The sequence below is a fragment of the Penicillium chermesinum genome (genome assembly GCF_028974085.1).
Source record: "Penicillium chermesinum strain IBT 19713 chromosome Unknown utg000003l:1.0-5111272.0:1.0-5115320.0, whole genome shotgun sequence".
Lineage (NCBI taxonomy): Eukaryota > Fungi > Ascomycota > Eurotiomycetes > Eurotiales > Aspergillaceae > Penicillium > Penicillium chermesinum.
Genome location: NW_026695313.1, coordinates 2,376,623 through 2,394,449, shown reverse-complemented (window position 1 = coordinate 2,394,449; position 17,827 = coordinate 2,376,623). Strand labels below are relative to the sequence as shown.

Here is a 17,827-nt window from a genome sequence, read left to right as displayed (position 1 = left end):
GGGCCCTGTTTTCTTTTTTTTTGATTACTCCTCTCCTGTTCTCCCTCATACAATGTGCCATAATAGCCAATAAAGTGGAGAAACTCTTATGTTGATTAACATTCATCGTATCTTCTTCGTCTTCTCTAAGTCGCACTCCGTAAGCAAAGGCAGGGGTGTCGCCGCGCCGGACGTATGAGCAGACTTTGCTCGCAGTTAAGTAACTAATGCTGGTTGTGGCATTAGTCACCGTGACTCAGGCTGAGGATAAAGTAGCATGAACCAAGTACCACGAGCCACAGAGCGTGATGTACCGACCTAGCAATAGGACGCGGAGACAGTGAGAACGCTATTCATAAAGTAATACCCAGGTGTTCTACCCTACTGCGTGATCCACAAATTTGAATAGCATTGAATTTAGACCTTTCGACATAATCGTCAAGTCATTAATCTAGAATTCTCGTTGAGTTATAGTTATGATAAGTCTATTAGATGATTAGATATTGCCTTCGCCATGCTGGATCCCCAAGCAAAATAATAGCACAATGCGTTTCCAGTCGCCATTCCAGCCAAAGAAAAAGAAGGGGGGGTATTGGAACAGAAAGGTGTCGTATCTCCTTTAAAACTTCGGAGTGAAGCGACTGAAAGAGCGAATCTTAGCGCCGTAGATGTAGAACAAGAAAGGAATAGGGATCATAGCAACACTGATAAAGGCCAGGGTGCTAGATGCCCATGGCACGCCCAGGTTGTGATACATCCCGGTAGCAAAGAGGGGGAAGCCACCACCGACGGTAGATCGAACAAGAGTGTTTGCCGCGATAGCGGAATTGGCAAACATCATATACACGTCAATGATATAATTGAGACCCTGCATGAAAATGACCAGGATACCCAGTCCGATGGGAACACCGGCAATCACCTGTGGAGCCCAGTGGATGTTCTTGTTGGAAGTCCACCCGAACCAGAAGAGGCCAATGGGAAGAAGGATCGACGCGACCATCATCGGGACTAAGCGCTCCTCGGGTGCGACTCGGCCTTGTGCAGCGTGCTTGCGGGCATACCGAGTCTTGGTGGTGAAGACGATAAGAGCCACACCGCATAACACACCCACCATGATGCCAATGAAGGGCAGCGAGGCCACTCCAATGTTTGTCCACCCGCGCACTTCGGCAAAAGATATGGGATATGCCTCGAAGAAAAGGTACAGAATTCCGTAGACGAGAGCTAGGTACAGGGTCATGCAAACAAGGATTGGCTCCAGGGCGAGCATCTGGAATGGGCGCAGAAGGTACTTGTAGACAAGGTCCTTGATGGTTGGCTTATGCTCGTCGAGGAAAGAGTGGTAAGCCCCATTCTTGGTTTCGCGGCGCAGGCGCGCAGCGCGGTCCTGAAGGATTCTAGGTCCGTATGTCTCGGGGATGATGATCAGGGCAATGATGCCGAAGAAAGAGGCGGCGATCAAGGTGATCCATGCAGTCCAGCGCCAGCCGAGGTGAGACTCGGTGATGAAACCGCCGCTGAATAAATTGTTAGCTTGCGGACAATAAGCAAGATGGAGGTATTTGATCTAACTCACATGATGGGACCAAGCGTCGGGCCAAGGAATGTAGCTGCGCTGAACATAGCGATGGCCACTGCTCGATCCACAGGGGTTCCAGATATCGGCCATCGCACCGCCCACGCAGGCCAGCGGCGAGCAGCCAAAGAAACCCATTAGGAAGCGGAAGATCATAATGCTTTGCAGGTTGGTAGCTACAGCGACAGGGATTTGAAAGATTGCAAAGACGGTATAGCCAGAGAATAGAGGCAAGCGGCGGCCATAGAGCTCACTCATAGGTGCCCAGACAATGGGGCCAAGAGCAAACCCGAATACCATCAAACTGGTTCCCAGGACCATCACCTCGCTCGAGACATGGAACTCTTTCGACGTTACCTGGTTCGCCGCTGAGAACACACTGCTAGCGAAGGTGATCCAAACAGTCATAAACGACATCGAGACGGTGATCACCCATTTGCGCCACTTGGGGAAATTCTGGGGGTTATCTGGGTCGTCTGGACCGTCCCATTCCACCAAGTTGGGGTCTTTTTCGGTCGGCTTCTCTGCTGCTTGTTGATTTGGGGCACTTTCAACATCGGTATCTTCCTGTCCTTGCTGTCTGATATCGTCCTTTTCAAATGAATCGGAGAGGGGAGGCGTTTCGGCGTCGACAAGAGGTGCCAGCCGCATTATGGGCGTCCATGCTGCGTCGTGGGGTTGTTGTTTCTGAATTGAATTGATTTGATGTCATTATAAGGCGTGGTACTGAATAGCTGAGCGGAAATAAGGGAGTTGCAATTCCGAGGGCGCAAGCTTAGTCCTCGATTTAATCTCAACTCGAGAGTGGTATCTCGCCTTATGTTCCAAGGGCAAGGCCAATCGAACAGAGTTTATTATTACTAGAGAAGAGAAGATATTGACCGGGAGGGGAGTTAGTGCTTTTAAGCACCCATTACTATCTTCCTGAACCCTGAATAGTCGGAGGCTCGGGGCTAGGGTTCGAACCATGCACTTGAGTCTGGATTTCATTTGTCAGTTCATATCAGCTGTATCCACAAAACCCCGTGAAAGCTACAGGTCTTATGTCCGTGACCACATGGACATACGACGTTCCGAAAATTTTTTTGGCCTAACCGGGAAAAATAGGTGGAGCGAGACCTTAACTACAGGGAGAGGGGCCGTCGATTTCGGAGCTGGGGAGCTCCTATTGGGCCGGCCATCCTTTTGCGCAAAAAGTTACATCCGTTTTGTTGGTAGTTTGCAGCCGAAGTGGATGCCTGGATTGTGTCAAGAAGCCACGGAAACTGCTGCTCATCGGTGCATCGGGGAATCGCTACTTCGAAGGACCGAGAAAACTTGAAAAAGTGGGTCGTCGGCCAGCAGTCAGTCCACCTTCTGGATTTAACTCGTCATTCCCAGCTTCCGCTTAGCTAAGGGCCGCTCTCCCGGAGCCCTAGAATGGACCCATAGACCCGTGGACCTTGGGAAGGTTAACTAGTCACCTTGCACGTCAGTCTTGCATCTGATAATCTTTACGCAGTAGTTGATTCATCTGCACGTGGACAGTCTATATCCGACTCGGTTCCCTGTTAACTCCGCATCCTCCGTCGATCTATTGTCTCCGAATTGCGGAGTTTTGGGCTTTCTTGGCCCTTACTCCGTACTCCGTACACAGAACTGATTCGTGGAAATTACTCCGCTAAAATAGAACTCGGCTTTAGTGGAGATCTGTCTATGAACTCCTCAACTAGTTAACTGCTCCGTAATGCCCTTTCTATTAACTATGTCGTCAGCTGCGTGCTTACAATAGACAATGCACTTACTGCTCTTCCCATCGGGTAAAGCGGCATCGAAGGCGATCTAAGCCCCTTGATGCATTGTGACTCACACCAGGATCCATCTACTCCTAGCCGGAGATAAATCTCAGATGAGTTGATTGTTGACCGTGGGAAGTGGAGTTAAGGACCAAGTGCTATTGGCCCGATCTATGCGTTAATGATAAACGGGGCCACGGTCTCGACCATCAGGGGTATTGGCTCTACTATCGTCTAACGGAAGACCCGAAGGTGGAGGCCTATGTGAGTTCGATTCGCCATATGATCAGATTTCGCGGATAGTTAATCGGCGAGCTATCTAAGCGATAGCAGAGCCCTGATTAGCTCGAAGAAGAAGTCGACATACGCCAGAAGTTGCCGAAAGAATACCACGACTTGCGGAGGTCTTTTCCAAAGACCAAGTCCGACCCTCTACTGCCTCGTCGAGAGAATAATCAAATTGACTTAAAAAAAAGGGACGGGTACTGAGCGCCTAATCCATGGATACTGTCCGTTGTTCAAGATTCCTATCGAAGAGTTACAGGTGGTAAAAGCCCATATTGAAGATTCTGTTCCGAGTTCCACACCATATCATGCTGTGCAAGTTGTGCGTATATATAGACCCAGCTGCGAATGCCCTTTTGCGTACACGATTCCTGCCCGTGCCAGTGGTAGTAGCGGAGGCATTGATTGAGCTAAGTCCCATGCTGGACTCCGAACTCGACACCCTACACAACGAGGAAATCACCTCAACAAGCCTAGGAGACTCAGTCGAACATTGCATAGTTTGGAGTACTTATCTTGGATAGCAATGCAAGCTTCGAAGCCAAAAGTTTTGGCACCGACACCTTGCACTGAACCGAGAAAGTGTAGAGGGGACGCGATTTGGTGCGACGCGTAAAGGCGGTCAAACGTTGTCTCTCCACCCAAACCGTTTCTGCACCGCGTCAACTCTCCCCCTCCCATCGCATGTGAGCGTTTGCTGTTCAATCATGCCGTCGCGCACTCGACAAGCAGCCGAGGAGGCTGATGAGGATTCTGGGCTCCGAAGCCTGGCCTTCAATCAACCCCTGTCCTGGCGCGTGGGGCGTTCGGCTATCCCAATTGCAGACCTTCTCGAACGACTACAGTCCCTCGCCCAGGAACTTCGCAAGCTTGAACAAGAGGAAATTGACAAAGAGTCTCTGCGAAAGGTCTCGCAGGAGCTTGCAAGCGCTCACCTCCTCGCCCACAAGGACAAGGGTGTCCGAGCCTGGGCCACGTGCTGCATCGTGGATGTTCTGCGACTATGCGCCCCCGACGCGCCTTTTACACGTAACCAACTCAAGGTGCGCTTGCTCCAGGCTCCAAATCCTTGGTTTCCCTGGACTAGTGCTAACAGGGCTTTATGAATAGGATATCTTTACGTGCATCGTCACCTCGATAATCCCCGCATTGGCCGATCCATCCAACGCCTACAATGCGCAACACATCTATGTCTTGGGCTCGCTGGCCGAGGTCAAGAGTATTGTCCTTATGACCGACTTGGATCACCCCGATAGCCTCATCATCCCTCTTTTCACCAGCTGTTTTGATATCGTCTCGAACTCCTCGAAAGCCTCTACCGGGGAAGAAATCGCCAAAGGAGTCGAATTCGACATGACTCGTCTTCTTGTGACCGTGATCGATGAAACACCTGTTCTAGCTCCAGATGTCGTGGACACCATCGTCGCTCAATTCCTGCGGGTCGACCCCAGGATACTCGATAATTCCAGGAAGGGAAAACGAACCGACGCACCTCTCGATGCCAAGCAAGACACCCTCCTGCTGAAGGATTACCCCCCGGCGTACAATATGGCCAAGGCGATATGCCAAGCCTGCCCCGAGCGTATGACGAGCCACATTAGCCAGTATTTCAATAACGTGATTATCGACGCCTCGGCTCCCGGTCAGTCAAACGGCTCCAAAGGTGGAGCTCGCAAGTCCCATCTCGACGAGTCGGACGAAGAGGGTGAAGACATCAAAGAATTGAGCAAAGCGCATCGACTCATTCGAGAACTCTGGCGTGCCTGTCCAGAAGTTTTACAAAATGTCATCCCTCAGATTGAAGCAGAGCTATCAGCAGAGTCAGTCTCTCTACGATTGCTGGCCACACAAACAATCGGCGATATCACTGCAGGAATCGGCGTTGCTGGGCCTCCTCCGCCCCCACCAATGGACCCAGCAGCGTACCCACCCATGACGTTGGAAGACTATCTGCAGACCATTCCCCAACCTAATGTTCTCCTGACGCCTGTTTCCCCCAAGCCATTTTCCCAGGTACACTCCTCAGCTTATGAGGGCTTCTTGAGCCGACGGCTTGATAAGACCCCTTCGGTGCGCGCTGCTTGGGCAACCGTTGTAGGCCGAATTCTTTTGACCTCTGCTGGAGGGACTGGCCTGAGTGACAGCGAAGAACAGGGGCTTGTCCAGAGCCTCGCCTCTATGCTCCGAGACGCAGATGAGAAGGTGCGTGTGGCAGCCGTCGACGCTGTGGGGCAGTTTGGATTCTCCCATGTGGTCCACAAGCTGGGCGTGAAGGGCGGATGTTCTTCACCAGACTCAATTCTGGGGATCCTTGCTGAGCGAGTGAAGGATCGCAAGCCTCAGGTCCGGGAGCACGCAATGAAAATCCTGGCCAAGATGTGGGCCGTCGCCGCCGGAGACATTGAGCAGAACAGCGAGCCCGTTGTATCCCTCCTCAAGGATGCGCCCTCCAAAATCTTCGATGCATTCTACACTAATGATCAAGAGATCCATGTCCTGATTGATCATGTTTTGTTCGAAATTCTCCTTCCGCTTGGCTACCCACCCGTGAAACCAAAGCTTGCCCGGGGAGGCTCTAGCCAATCCCAAAAGCAGAAGGATAGCCAGGCGACCGACGCTGATCAAGATATTGATGTCGATAAGATTAGAGTGCGTCGAATCTTAACTTTGCTTCGTGGTCTGGACGAGAAGGCCAGGCGAGTCTTCTTCGTCACGCTGGCTCGTCAGCTTTCAATGCGGTCTGCCGTAACTATGTACCTGGAGGCTTGTGAGAGATACAATGGTGGCGTGGTTGACAAAAACGAGGACCAGGCGAAAGCCCAGCTTTCTAAAATTATCGATTCTCTGTCCAAGACATTCCCAGACCCATCACGAGCATCAGCTGATCTCTGGAAGTTCGCTAAGGTCCATGATCGTCGGAGCTATCAGCTTATCCGGTTTGCCATGGCTGCTGTCAGTGATTATCGGACAGTGACGAAGGCAATCAAGGAGCTTCAAAGACGGGCACAGAGCGCGAATAACGTGCCTCTGCTTGAGACTCTGACCCCCCCTGCTATATCGAAGCAGCTCCTTGATCTTTAACAGGAGTCATATTCCGGCTATCATGAGTCTGTCCCGCACTGACGAGAACGGCCTTGCGAACGCGGCGCAGGAAATGTTGAAACAGATCTCCTCTCAGAACCCCGAAGTCTTGGAAGCACAAGTGCAAGAAATGTGCAAGGATCTAGAGGCACAGGCTCCTAAAGCCTCGGCAGCCGGCGACGCCAGTTCTGAGGAAATCCTGAAGGCCTGTGCCGGATTTGCGAAAAAGCTCCCGGCTAAATTGCCCAAGGAACGTAAATTTTACCAAGCTCTCACGAACTATGCGTTGTACAGCTCATCTCCGCAAGCCGCGAAGCATGCCGTTTCTATTCTGATGGCCACTGCCGACCGCAAGGAGATGTACGCAAAGGATCTTGTTCAAAAATGCGTGAAGAAATGGACATACGGATCTAACCACTTCCTCACTCGTCTCGCTGCTCTGTCGCAGTTGAACCTGCTAGCTCCGCGGGAAGCCGATGAAGAAAGCGATGCCATCATCTCAATCGCAGTCAATCAAATCCTGTTGACCAATCGCAACCCCGAGGAGCAATCCGGGTACACCTGGTCTGAAAACACGGACGAGGAGACGCAGGCGAAAGAGTGGGCGATCAAGATCATTGTAAATCGCTTACGCGCCAAGGATGGTGCTGACGATGACGACGACTTCCGTGCACACGCCGAGCCTGTCTATGACACCTTGAACAAGCTTGTCGCTGGGGAGGGTGAATTGTCGAAGAAAAAAGACACGCCCGCGAATCAGAAGCCCCGCCTACGTCTTCTTGCAGCTAAATCGCTTGTCAAATTATGTGCCTCGAGCAGTCTGTGTGACCATCTTCTGACCCCTGCTGCGTTCAACTCAATTTCCCTGATGGCGCAAGACCCTCTCATACAGGTGCGAAGTGGTTTTATCAATCATCTGAAGAAGAAGCTGGTACAAAGGTCTCATTTGGGACATCGTTGGTATATCATCCCATGTCTGCTTGCGTGGGAGCCTACTTTGAGCCTAAAGGAGAGTACCCTCACTTGGCTTCGGTCCCGTGCAGCCTACTTTGCCCAACAAGCACAGGCAAGCGGCAAGCGTACCGAGCAGACCATGGTCATGGAACTTATCTTCTCTCGCCTTTTGTCTCTTCTGGCCTACCATCCCGACTATCCTCCCGAGGACACGGAAGAGTCGAAGAAGCTTGCCGAACTAAGTGACTTCTCTCACTACATCGTCTTCTACCTATCCGCCGTTGCCAATGAACATAACATGTCTCTTATTTTCCATATTGCTCAGCGCGTAAAGCAGTTCCGCGATGGCATCACAAAATCCGACGAAATCTCCACCCGACTCCATACCCTGTCTGATCTTGCGCAAGCAACTATTCGGCGGTTTGCCGATATCTACTCTCAACAGCACAAGTTCGGTGGTAGCAGCGGGGGTACAAATATCTTGCAAACCTACCCAGGCAAAATGGGCGTCCCAAGTTCCCTATTCGCCTCGATGACTAGCCACCGTGAAGCCCAGGATGTTGCAGACAAGAACTTCCTCCCGGATGAGATGGATGACATCCTAGATCGTGTGGTGCGAACGGCAATGAAGCCAAAGAGCTCATCAAGCACGCACAGCAGTGCGGCGAAGAAGCGAAAGCCCGAATCCCTTGGTGCTAATGGCCACGCTTCGTCGAAGAAGGCACGAAAAGAAAAGTCAGCTCGCCCGCCACGCCAGTCTACCTCTTCAGTTGGTGGCTCCGGCAAGACGCCCCGACGCAAGCGCAATGCAGACGGGTGGTCGTCTGATGTTGGCGAGGGTGATGACATACCTGCGTCCGCGCGCCGACGCAGTAGTCGTGGCACGACGCAGCATCACGTCAGCTATGCAGACAAAGACAGCGATGAAGACGACGAGGAAATGGAGCAGTGGAATGAAGAGAAGGATAATGAGGAAAGTGAAGAAGACGAAGAAGACGACCAAGAGGACGAGGACGAAGACATGGACGACGGTAAGCCAGAAGAAGAGGAAGTACCTGCACAGGCCAGCGAGAAGGAGAATCTCCTCCGGCGCCTTCTCAACGATCTGCCAAAGCATCAAAGGCGTCTAGAGCTAAGAGTAGCCCACCAAAACCTGTTACAACTACTCTGCCTACCCGCCGATCATCCCGTCGGGGATAGACCATTCTTGAAGTTGAAGCGAGCTTTATGAGAATACCCCTTCCATGTCTTTTTCTTTCTTTTTCTTTCTTTCTTATTTTTCTGTCGCATCCCTGCTGTATCTTAAAATATGCGCTTTATTCCTTATTCATATCTTTGATGTGTTCCTTGCAGCTAATGACCTGCCGATGTATACCCAATCTGCTTTGATATTTCCGATTTCTTAAATGAACTCCTTTCATTCATGTTTCGGCGACGCAGCAAAATGGACTATCTACATTTGAAGACTGCATCACCCTCCAAAGCCCAGAATGATGATGAGACAAGTGCATTTACGACCCTTCCTAATGGTGCGACGTCGATACCAGTATTCCAAGAAAAGAAACCCTATCCCGCAAGGACTGACCTACTGTAGCCTCATCGGAATACTAATCTTTAATTTTGACGACGAGGGCTGTTACTGATATCCCCGATAAAGAATACAACACAAGGCAATCTAAATCCCTGCCAGTTATGCATACTCCGCATCCCGGCGACGGAACACCTTCTCCCGGGCGAAAGGCAGCCCATTACGCGGATAATCCTCCACCCATCCTTCGACTTTCGCTATCGCATGCTGCCTCAAATAATTGACCACGGGAAGATAGCGGTCGTGGGGCCCTTCGACCGAAGTTGGATAGAAGATGGGAATGGATATACACATCTCGTGCAAGTCTTCCTGTGACACGAAGTCGATTGATACAGGGAGCAGGGCCTTGAGAATCTTACTGATCCGGGCGAGTAGGTCATGGTCGCTGAGTAGTTTGTCCCAGGGCTCTAGATAAACGGTTAGGTAGACTACTTGGTTGCGGAAGTGCTTCTGCAAGGCCACGTCGGAGAAGAGCTTCTGGAGGCGGGATATAAGGGCTGTCTCGATCACCAGGCCTGGTCTGACTGTAAATTGGACCATGAGGAGTGGTTTCAGGTTAATACAACAAAATGTGTCCCCTACTCGGCGAGGAGAATCTTATATACAAAGGGAATTGCGTTGCTCATATACTTGTAGGATTCTAATTTGGCAGTGCTTGTGTCACCGTGTCATATAGTTAAGTGGTACTTTTTCTTACAAAGAAGGCTATTGTCTCACCAGCGGGGATACTGCCTCTTTATTTCTAAGATTAAAGAACTGTGCATGAGATATGAATGGAGTTCTCGGGTAGACGCCATCTGCCTGCGGATTGTTGCACGAAGGCTGACAGCTCGGACAAGGAGCTCGGACAAGCAGCTCGACCAAATGACGAAAGGAATTAGATGCTGTCAGGTGTCAGATTATGAATGAGACCAAAACGCCAGAGCGGTTAGAGGACCCGGAATGATCCATGCTTAGATGTCAATAACTGTCAGTGGGGCAGCAGGGGCCGAGTCTATTACAGTGTGCTTTATTCTGGGCCGAGTATTGAATTTACCTCTGAGATCATATTATGCAGAACTATTCGCTTTTCTATTGATTTGCTTTTGCTTTCGAACATCCAGACCATTTTCAACAAGTCTGGTCATATATTCTCCCGATCCCCAGCACCGCACGACCGTTCCCATGTCCTCGAAATGCTTACAATGCCACATTACTCGAAGTCAGGATCAGCGGTATTCTCTACGAGTGTATTGGCTCATATGCAAGCAACCATGCGAGGAAACATGCCAATAACGTGATCAGCGGCGAAACCGAAACCCTCGAGTGCCGCGGAGTGGAGATGGCTGACCCAGAAGTCCGAGGCAGCTTAACCTCGGCTGCTTCCGGTCACAGGCCATTTAATATTATTCATGGCTCCCCTCGCTCTGGTTGTTTGAAGCTGGTCTCATTCTCTAGAATCCTTCAAAATGGCAAGCACCGGCCCTGGTTCTGAAAAGAATGTGGGGAGTCCGATCGGAGAGAAAGCGATCAGCCGACAGAGACTCCTGGCAGCCCTGACCGCGACAGATGTGACAGTCCGTCGGCTAGATCAGTAGGTGCTTTGCGCGCTCCGTTCTATGTTGTCTCGTTCATGTCGCTAACACGCGTCAAGGTTCCTCTCCACCACGGGCGGAGAGGAGCGAGCTCTCGCGCTGATCAATTATGTCGCCGCTATCCTCCACCACTTGAGCGCATCGGCACCCTGGATTGCGGCGCAAACGCGGTTAGGCCTCGTCGCCCGTGCTAAGGGCCGATCCGCACCGTCTAAAACCCCATCGGAGGCATCGTTGCGGTGGAAAGCGCTCTCCTCCCTCGCGTCAGAAACACGATATACTCTCCGCCTCTTCGGCCTTATCCCCCTTTGGGTTTGGGGCTCCGAGACGATCAAGAACCCGCCCGCAGACCCCGTCCTCCATGCGTTGACTCTCGGGCAGGTGATTTCCAATGTGGTTTACCAGTTCCTTGAAAACGCGGCGTACCTCGCTTCAAAAGGAATTATCTCAAAGCGGTTCATTGAGAAATATGGCGGAGTCGCGAAGTGGGATCTCTGGAGTATTCGCGGGTGGTTCGGACACATCTTCTTGCAGTTCTTCGTGCTGTGGCGCGAACGTGTGCTGCGGAACAGACGGTTGGCGGCGAAGAAGGCCGCTGGAGGAGCCAAGTCCCAGGAGCTTAGTGCTGAAGAGGCCGAGCAGCTTCGTCTGGAGATCCGTAATTGGAAGAAAAGCCTGGTGAACAATGTCGTCTGGGCTCCTCTTTGCCTCCATTGGTGTCTCGAAAAGGGAATTGGGATTCCTGATAGTTTACATGGCTTGATCAGTCTCATGGCTGGTGCTTGGGGGATCGGCGATCGCTGGGTCGCCACAGGGAGCGCGTAATTTCCGAGCACTGGGTTCATATAGACTGCATTTAGATACCACACCTTCTCTTTCTCAAGATCCAGCTCCGCCTGCGCTTCACATAGTCTCGCGAGTTCGGGAGTCATCTTATATATTCCATTCAAATATATTAATGATACTTATGCTAAAAGCTTTTTACCGATGGCAAAGATCATATAATCAGGGAACTTGCCAGGTGAATAAAATAGTAGACTCTAACACCGGCTATATATACAGCTGCGTAGGTTGGTACGGCTAAAAGTGTCACAAGCCAGACCCGCTTCTCCTTGTACTGCGTATGGCCTTGCGTTCTGCCACCGCCTTGCCCCTTCTATAGCTGTTCAGCTTGTTCCTCTCGTCTTCTCCAAAGCTTTTTGAAACCAGCGGGTGGGCCTAGCTGGACTGAGTCTAAGTCTTGCTCCAGCCCTTCGCAATTTATATGCCGAACTATCGTAGTCTAACCCTGACCCTCCTTTTGGGACGAATCTTGGCTCCCGTGGCAGACGGACGACTGCCCGAGTACTGGTCCCCAGCACCACGTAGAGGGGCCTGCCCATTCCTGGGGAGGTAAGGATATGAGCTCTTGAAGTCTGAAGTCTAGGCGTGCAGCCGGTGCTTGAGCAATTCTCTGTTGGGCCTCTTGAATTGTCTAAGTTATCTACCCCTCTACCCACCTACTCCCTCCTACTCGCCCGACCTGTCACGGGCTTCTTCCTTTCGCTTCATGATGCAGCCTGCGCCTCGATGCGCTTGGGCTATTCGTATTGGGGGTATCCGCAGGACCTTCGCCACATCCTTGTCTTTCACTTCTTGTCACCGAATCTCCCCAAAGGCTTGTTTAGGAGCCACGCAGCATCGAACACTGATGTCAGCACCGCAATGGACCTGCACCCCAACGGTTTTTCCCACCTCCGGGTTCAAAATGCTCGACCCATCCATCGAGCTTGATGAGGAAACGCTGCCGACCTACCGAGCCGAAAAATACTACCCAGTGAGCCAGGGTGAGATTTTCAACGATCGATATCAAACGATTGCCAAAATAGGCTACGGAGTGACCTCAACCGTCTGGCTTGCAAAAGACTTGATGTATGTGGGGTGAATTTGCCTCAGCCCAGCAAGGCCATGATGATCCTAATGACTTGCTTCAAAATAGTGCATCGACATATGTTGTTTTGAAAGTCTATGTAACCGGCGAAAGCGGAGACCTCGAACGAGAGCTGCGCATCTACAAGCACATGAATATGGTGGAAACGCGCCATCCTGGCAGGAATTTTATTCGAAAACTCCTCGACCACTTCTATATCCAAGGCCCCCATGGTCGTCACATCTGTCTTGTTCACGAGCCACTTGGAACGACTACGGATGTTCTGCTTAAGATGTTCCCTGGGCACGTAATGACCCTTGATGATATGAAGCCTGGTATCCGACAACTACTTGTTGCATTGGATTTTCTGCACTCGGAGTGTAATATCATTCATACTGGTAAGTCTCCATCTCCCCAAATGTTTCCCGATTTATGCCTAATATTGGTGACAGATCTTCAGCTGAAGAACTTGCTACTTCCCAGTCCAAAGGCAGATTATCTTTCTCGATTCGAAGAAGCCGAGGCTGCAGACCCGTCTCCTAGAAAAGCCCTCCAAGACAGAACAATCTACAAGACGTTGAGTTTTCTTCCCAGGGGGGGACTTCCTGTTCTCGCTGATTTCGGGGAAGCCCGATTCGGCGACAAAGAACACGATGACGATATAATGCCAAATGTTTATAGAGCCCCGGAGGTAATTTTGAGGTCAAGCTGGGATTACAAGGTGGACATATGGAATGTTGCCATGGTGGTAAGCGCATGCTTTAATCCTATTTTCATCGAGGAAATGCTAATGTCTTGAAACATATAGGCCTGGGACATCATCAGCCCTCGCACGCTTATCAGTGGCAAGAATACAGATGGTGTATTTGATGACCGGGTCCACATGGCGGAGCTGATTGCTCTCTTAGGACCTCCGCCCCCCGAATTCTTGGAACAGAGACGTCTGAGCTCAGTCTTCTGGGACGAGGCAGGTAACTGGAAGAATCTAGCATCAATTCCAGATACGTCTCTTGAGAAACTGGCAACGGATGTGGAAGGTGAAGACAAAGAAGGGTTTTTGCGATGGCTCCGAATGGCCTTGCGGTGGAATCCCGAGGACCGGCCGACTGCTCTAGAACTTTTATACGATGAGTGGTTGATGGAGGGGTTATAGGGCTGAGAGCAGGAAAAGCGAGGAAAACTATCTTAAAAGATCCTCCTTACGCTTTATTAACGCCCGCCGTGCCCTATAGGAGGTTCGTCTGACTCAATATGTAAACATGCTAATATGGTATGGCTAGTATGGCTTATGCTTGCTATTTTATTGGAGGATTGGATGTTCGAGAAAGCGCTAATAGTAGTTATAAGGATTGATGGTCGCCTGGAACTAAGCTGCAAGGTAACGCTGATTTGCCAATTGTCCGATCATGCACTGCGCACCAGCGTTTGTCCAATCATCATGCCCGAATATTCTGGCTTTCATTCCGAATGTATTCTTTGCAAAAATATCGTGGTTGGAGAGAACGGGTTTGGTGTGGTACCTCTGGCAGATCTGCCTCTAGTTCTCTTCACTGGCCCACTTCGAGGGTGGAACCTCGGGGAAAAGGCACCCGCTGAGTAATACTCCGCAGCTGCTCTAGGGCTGGTAGTTCGCCAGCACGAAGCACGGCGCAAGACTTATACCCAAATTCACACCATCCTTTTTCACTTTCAAGTCATCGTGACCTCACTGGTTTCTCCGGGCACTGTGAGAGTTCCTTACGAAAGCTCAACCCGCCTGCGCGACCCCTCTCTCCCAGCCCGTCCTCTATAAACTGCCCCGCGGGGTCCCGCACTTCATCATGCCTCCTTCTGCCAGTGCCCAGCGCTATGCCATCAACCAAGTAGTTGGAATCACGGGGGTGACCGATATACAAGCAACCAAGGTATACACGCGACCTGGCCTTGGCCCCGGCTTTCACGGCTGCATTTTCGCCTGGGAGCAGAGAGCCATCAAGAAAACAGCAAGTGGCTAATGAACTCTTAAGTTACTGCGTCAAACTCGATACAATCCCGAGCAAGCTATCGATCTGTGAGTGCAATCCGCTATAACCCCCCCCACGCGCGCCGTTCTATCCCACCCAGCTCCGCAATTCCTCTAACCCCGGCCTGTTGCAACGTACCGCGCTTCGACCTTCAACGCAGAGTTAGCTTACTCAAGACATCGATCTAACACCATTTGCACCCAATTAGGTTTTTTAACAGCGCCGAGGGCAAAAGCGGGACGAAAAGCTCACTCAACGCCCTATTTGATAAGTATCGCGGTGCGCCCTTCCTACGTCCAAGGAAACCGAGCCACAGAACTGACAGCCGCAGACCCCGCCAACGACGAAGATGACAAGTTCGGCATCGAGGGCTCAATGGCCTACTTCGCCGACCTGGAAGTGAAAATTGACGAGATTACCTGTCTCGGCATCGCCGAGATCTGCAAGTGCCCAGCCATGGGCGAGTTTACCCGCGAAGGATTCGTGAATGGCTGGATGGAGCTCGAGTACGTGCATCCCCGAGAGACCAGCTGTACTAAGTGCGTGGAAATAAAGAAGAAAAAAAAAAGTTTGGTTTTGGAAAGAAAAAGAATAGAGAGCTAACGTATTTCACAGCGCCCCAGACATCGCCAAGCAGAAATCCGCAGCCAAGAGCCTCCGCAGGGCTATTCCTACGGAACCGGACACTTTCCGCCGCGTGTACCGATACTGCTTCCTCCTGTCACGGATGCAAGGGCAGCGGAACGTGCTGTTTGATATCGCGGTCGAGCAGTGGCGCCTGTTCTTCTCTGCGCAGTCGGGCGGCATTGAGGCGAACACGGCGACTACGCCTTGGCTGGACTGGTGGATTGAATTCCTGGATGAGCGGGGAAGAAGCCGGTTAACAAGGATCTGTGGGAGCAGTTCGAGGTGTTTCTGCGCAAGGCGCATTCGGATGAGACGTTCAGCTGGTATGACTCGGAGGGCGCGTGGCCGGGGGTCATTGACGATTTTATTGCTTGGGTGAAGGTCCGGCGGGATGGAAATAAAATGGAAATCGAGTAAGACTTGTATCACGTCTAACCTCTCTTTCCTTCGAGTCTCTATCTTTTCGCCCCTTCTGTTTGGTACTAGGATAGCTCTAGTACGAGATGCACCGGGGGGGGGGTGCTCATATTAGCGGAGTTTTATGGGCCTTGGTCCTACGGATAATGAGTGACGCCATGATGAAGACCATGTTATTTTCGTTTTATGGTGATCTAGATTCCCTGTGGGGCAGATCATGGGCTTAGAAAGTTAGGTGGTGATTAGGACATCGCACAACCATGGCGACTTTGAAACCAAGGTTCTCCAAAAAAAAAATAGTAGTATATTGATCAAGGCCATTCGTCGTAATATTGAAATAACATCAGGTGGGGGAAATAATCGCATACCGAGATGCGAGATGTACACTGACATAGAAACACCAGAAATAAAAGGGAACGTCACAAATGAAATCGGGAAATAAGATATTAACAGGGAAGTCAACCGGTACAAGCCAAGACAAAGCTGCTTCAACATGCGACTGATGTAGAGCTTGTCCCCCGTTCGATTGAATTCCTGCAAAGGACAACCCAGTCCATGTATCTTTTGCTTAAGGGTAGTCGCTTCGCTTCTCGTACTCGCTGCTTCCGCCGCGGCGCTGGTCGTAGCGCTTGCGCAGAGCCTCGAGGCGCTTCTTCTTGGTGTGGGTGTTGACGTAGGTGCCGATGAAGAAACCGACGAGGTTGAAGAAGGGCACCCAGGTGTGCTCGGGGAGGAACTTCTGGGCAAAGGCCAGGGCCAGAGGAGAGGTGATCCAGCTGACCTTCATGACGGGCATGAAGCCGGCCTTGACGGTGGCGCGAACCTGGTGGAAGGTGCGGGCACCGGCAATGATGGCCATCGAGACCAGGTAGACACTGTTCTGGATGGGGGAGACCTGTGTACAAGGCGAGAAGAGAGAGCGGGTTAGTCGGGGCAATTCCGGGCGGGTTTCGCGATGGACCGCCATATTCGCGACCGTCTGGTCAGGGGAGCACGTACGATCAAGTTGCTGACCAGGATCTGGAGGATCTTCGCCTTCAAGCTGGTGCGGCCAGCGAAGATCTTCTGCAGCAGGCCAACGAGGACGTGGCCCAGGGGGGGCGGCGACGAACATGCCGTACAGCAGCATCTTGGGGATGCGCGAGCTGAAGTAGTGGCCGTGCTTGCCGACATCGTGCGCAAGATAGGAGGCCAGCAGCTCTTGCAGCCCGGAGAGCACACCGGAGGTGAGCATCTTGGTGCGCAGCGGGTTCTCCTGCAACTGGTGGAGGTAGGCCTGCGGAGATCCATTCCTCGGGTCAGCTGGACAATCCGGGGAATCGGGGAAGCATAGAGCGAGGAGATGTGGAGAGCTTTCATACCGCAAGATAGCCTGTGGTGGTGTTCCCACCAGTCAATCGCTCACCGACGCGGTGAGCCAGGCCCTCATGCTTGCCATCCCCGGTGACGGTACGAACGGTCTCTTCCTGGAACTTGACCGACATGATGGGCAAGATGGAAACAAGTGAGAAGATGGTCAAAACTCCAGAATTGCGCCTGGGACAAGAGCAGGGTCAGCGCAAAGCACTTTCAATATTATAGCGAGAAGGTTTTGGGGGGGGAAGCGTGTTTGTTTATGATTTGGGCGCCCGAGAGGGGGCTGGGCCGTGTCGCTCATCCGAGGCTCGTTACCGGGTCAGCGCTAACTCGGCACTTCTAGACTCACCTTCGTCAGCGAACAAAAAAATGCTTGTGGGATTCTGGGAATCTGGGGAAATGCATTAGGCGAAGTCGGTTCGACTGGTATTTTAATAGCGGTCGGGCACGGTCGCAGCTGTACTTCTGGGGCTCCGGCGAGATCCATCGGCTCCATTGGCTCGAATCATCGGAGTCCCCCGATAGGGTCATGGCAGACATGCTGTTAGCTTCCTAAGGCAAGAGAGGCAGCCAGGAGATTATTGCATTTTTGTACCAGACAAATTCACTCTATAAACTCCATTTCAGAAAATTTGTCAAGGTCCCCTGGTTATGGCGGATTGCAAATTTTCTCCTGATCCCCAGCTTACCCAGCTCAGCAGCT

At 51.6% G+C, this 17,827-nt stretch overlaps 7 protein-coding genes across 7 annotated transcripts; 4 read left to right on the top strand and 3 right to left on the bottom strand.

The window, feature by feature from the left end:
- Positions 1-598: 598 nt before the first annotated feature.
- On the bottom strand, positions 599-2,206 carry N7468_003829 (MFS transporter; the record flags this gene model as incomplete). Its single annotated transcript, XM_058473126.1, has 2 exons — positions 599-1,496; positions 1,566-2,206. 2 exons carry the CDS (start codon positions 2,204-2,206, stop codon positions 599-601), a joined length of 1,539 nt encoding a protein of 512 aa, XP_058332129.1.
- A 2,116-nt stretch (positions 2,207-4,322) lies between these two features.
- N7468_003828 (sister chromatid cohesion factor PDS5) lies at positions 4,323-8,881 on the top strand (the record flags this gene model as incomplete). The annotated part of the gene is made up of 3 exons (XM_058473125.1): positions 4,323-4,658; positions 4,726-6,551; positions 6,700-8,881. The coding sequence occupies 3 exons, from the start codon at positions 4,323-4,325 to the stop codon at positions 8,879-8,881; spliced, it is 4,344 nt and encodes a 1,447-aa protein (XP_058332128.1).
- Positions 8,882-9,340: 459 nt separating this feature from the next.
- N7468_003827 (uncharacterized protein) lies at positions 9,341-9,778 on the bottom strand (the record flags this gene model as incomplete). The annotated part of the gene is made up of 1 exon (XM_058473124.1): positions 9,341-9,778. The coding sequence occupies one exon, from the start codon at positions 9,776-9,778 to the stop codon at positions 9,341-9,343; it is 438 nt and encodes a 145-aa protein (XP_058332127.1).
- A 908-nt stretch (positions 9,779-10,686) lies between these two features.
- Positions 10,687-11,637, top strand: N7468_003826 (uncharacterized protein; the record flags this gene model as incomplete). The annotated part of the gene is made up of 2 exons (XM_058473123.1): positions 10,687-10,811; positions 10,872-11,637. 2 exons carry the CDS (start codon positions 10,687-10,689, stop codon positions 11,635-11,637), a joined length of 891 nt encoding a protein of 296 aa, XP_058332126.1.
- Positions 11,638-12,559: 922 nt separating this feature from the next.
- Positions 12,560-13,874, top strand: N7468_003825 (putative protein kinase; the record flags this gene model as incomplete). Its single annotated transcript, XM_058473122.1, has 4 exons — positions 12,560-12,723; positions 12,791-13,119; positions 13,174-13,469; positions 13,530-13,874. The coding sequence occupies 4 exons, from the start codon at positions 12,560-12,562 to the stop codon at positions 13,872-13,874; spliced, it is 1,134 nt and encodes a 377-aa protein (XP_058332125.1).
- A 667-nt stretch (positions 13,875-14,541) lies between these two features.
- Positions 14,542-15,730, top strand: N7468_003824 (DCN1-like protein; the record flags this gene model as incomplete). Its single annotated transcript, XM_058473121.1, has 3 exons — positions 14,542-14,707; positions 14,945-15,256; positions 15,348-15,730. 3 exons carry the CDS (start codon positions 14,542-14,544, stop codon positions 15,728-15,730), a joined length of 861 nt encoding a protein of 286 aa, XP_058332124.1.
- A 606-nt stretch (positions 15,731-16,336) lies between these two features.
- Positions 16,337-17,252, bottom strand: N7468_003823 (Mpv17/PMP22 family protein; the record flags this gene model as incomplete). The annotated part of the gene is made up of 2 exons (XM_058473120.1): positions 16,337-17,044; positions 17,130-17,252. The coding sequence occupies 2 exons, from the start codon at positions 17,250-17,252 to the stop codon at positions 16,337-16,339; spliced, it is 831 nt and encodes a 276-aa protein (XP_058332123.1).
- Between the last annotated feature and the right edge of the window lie 575 nt (positions 17,253-17,827).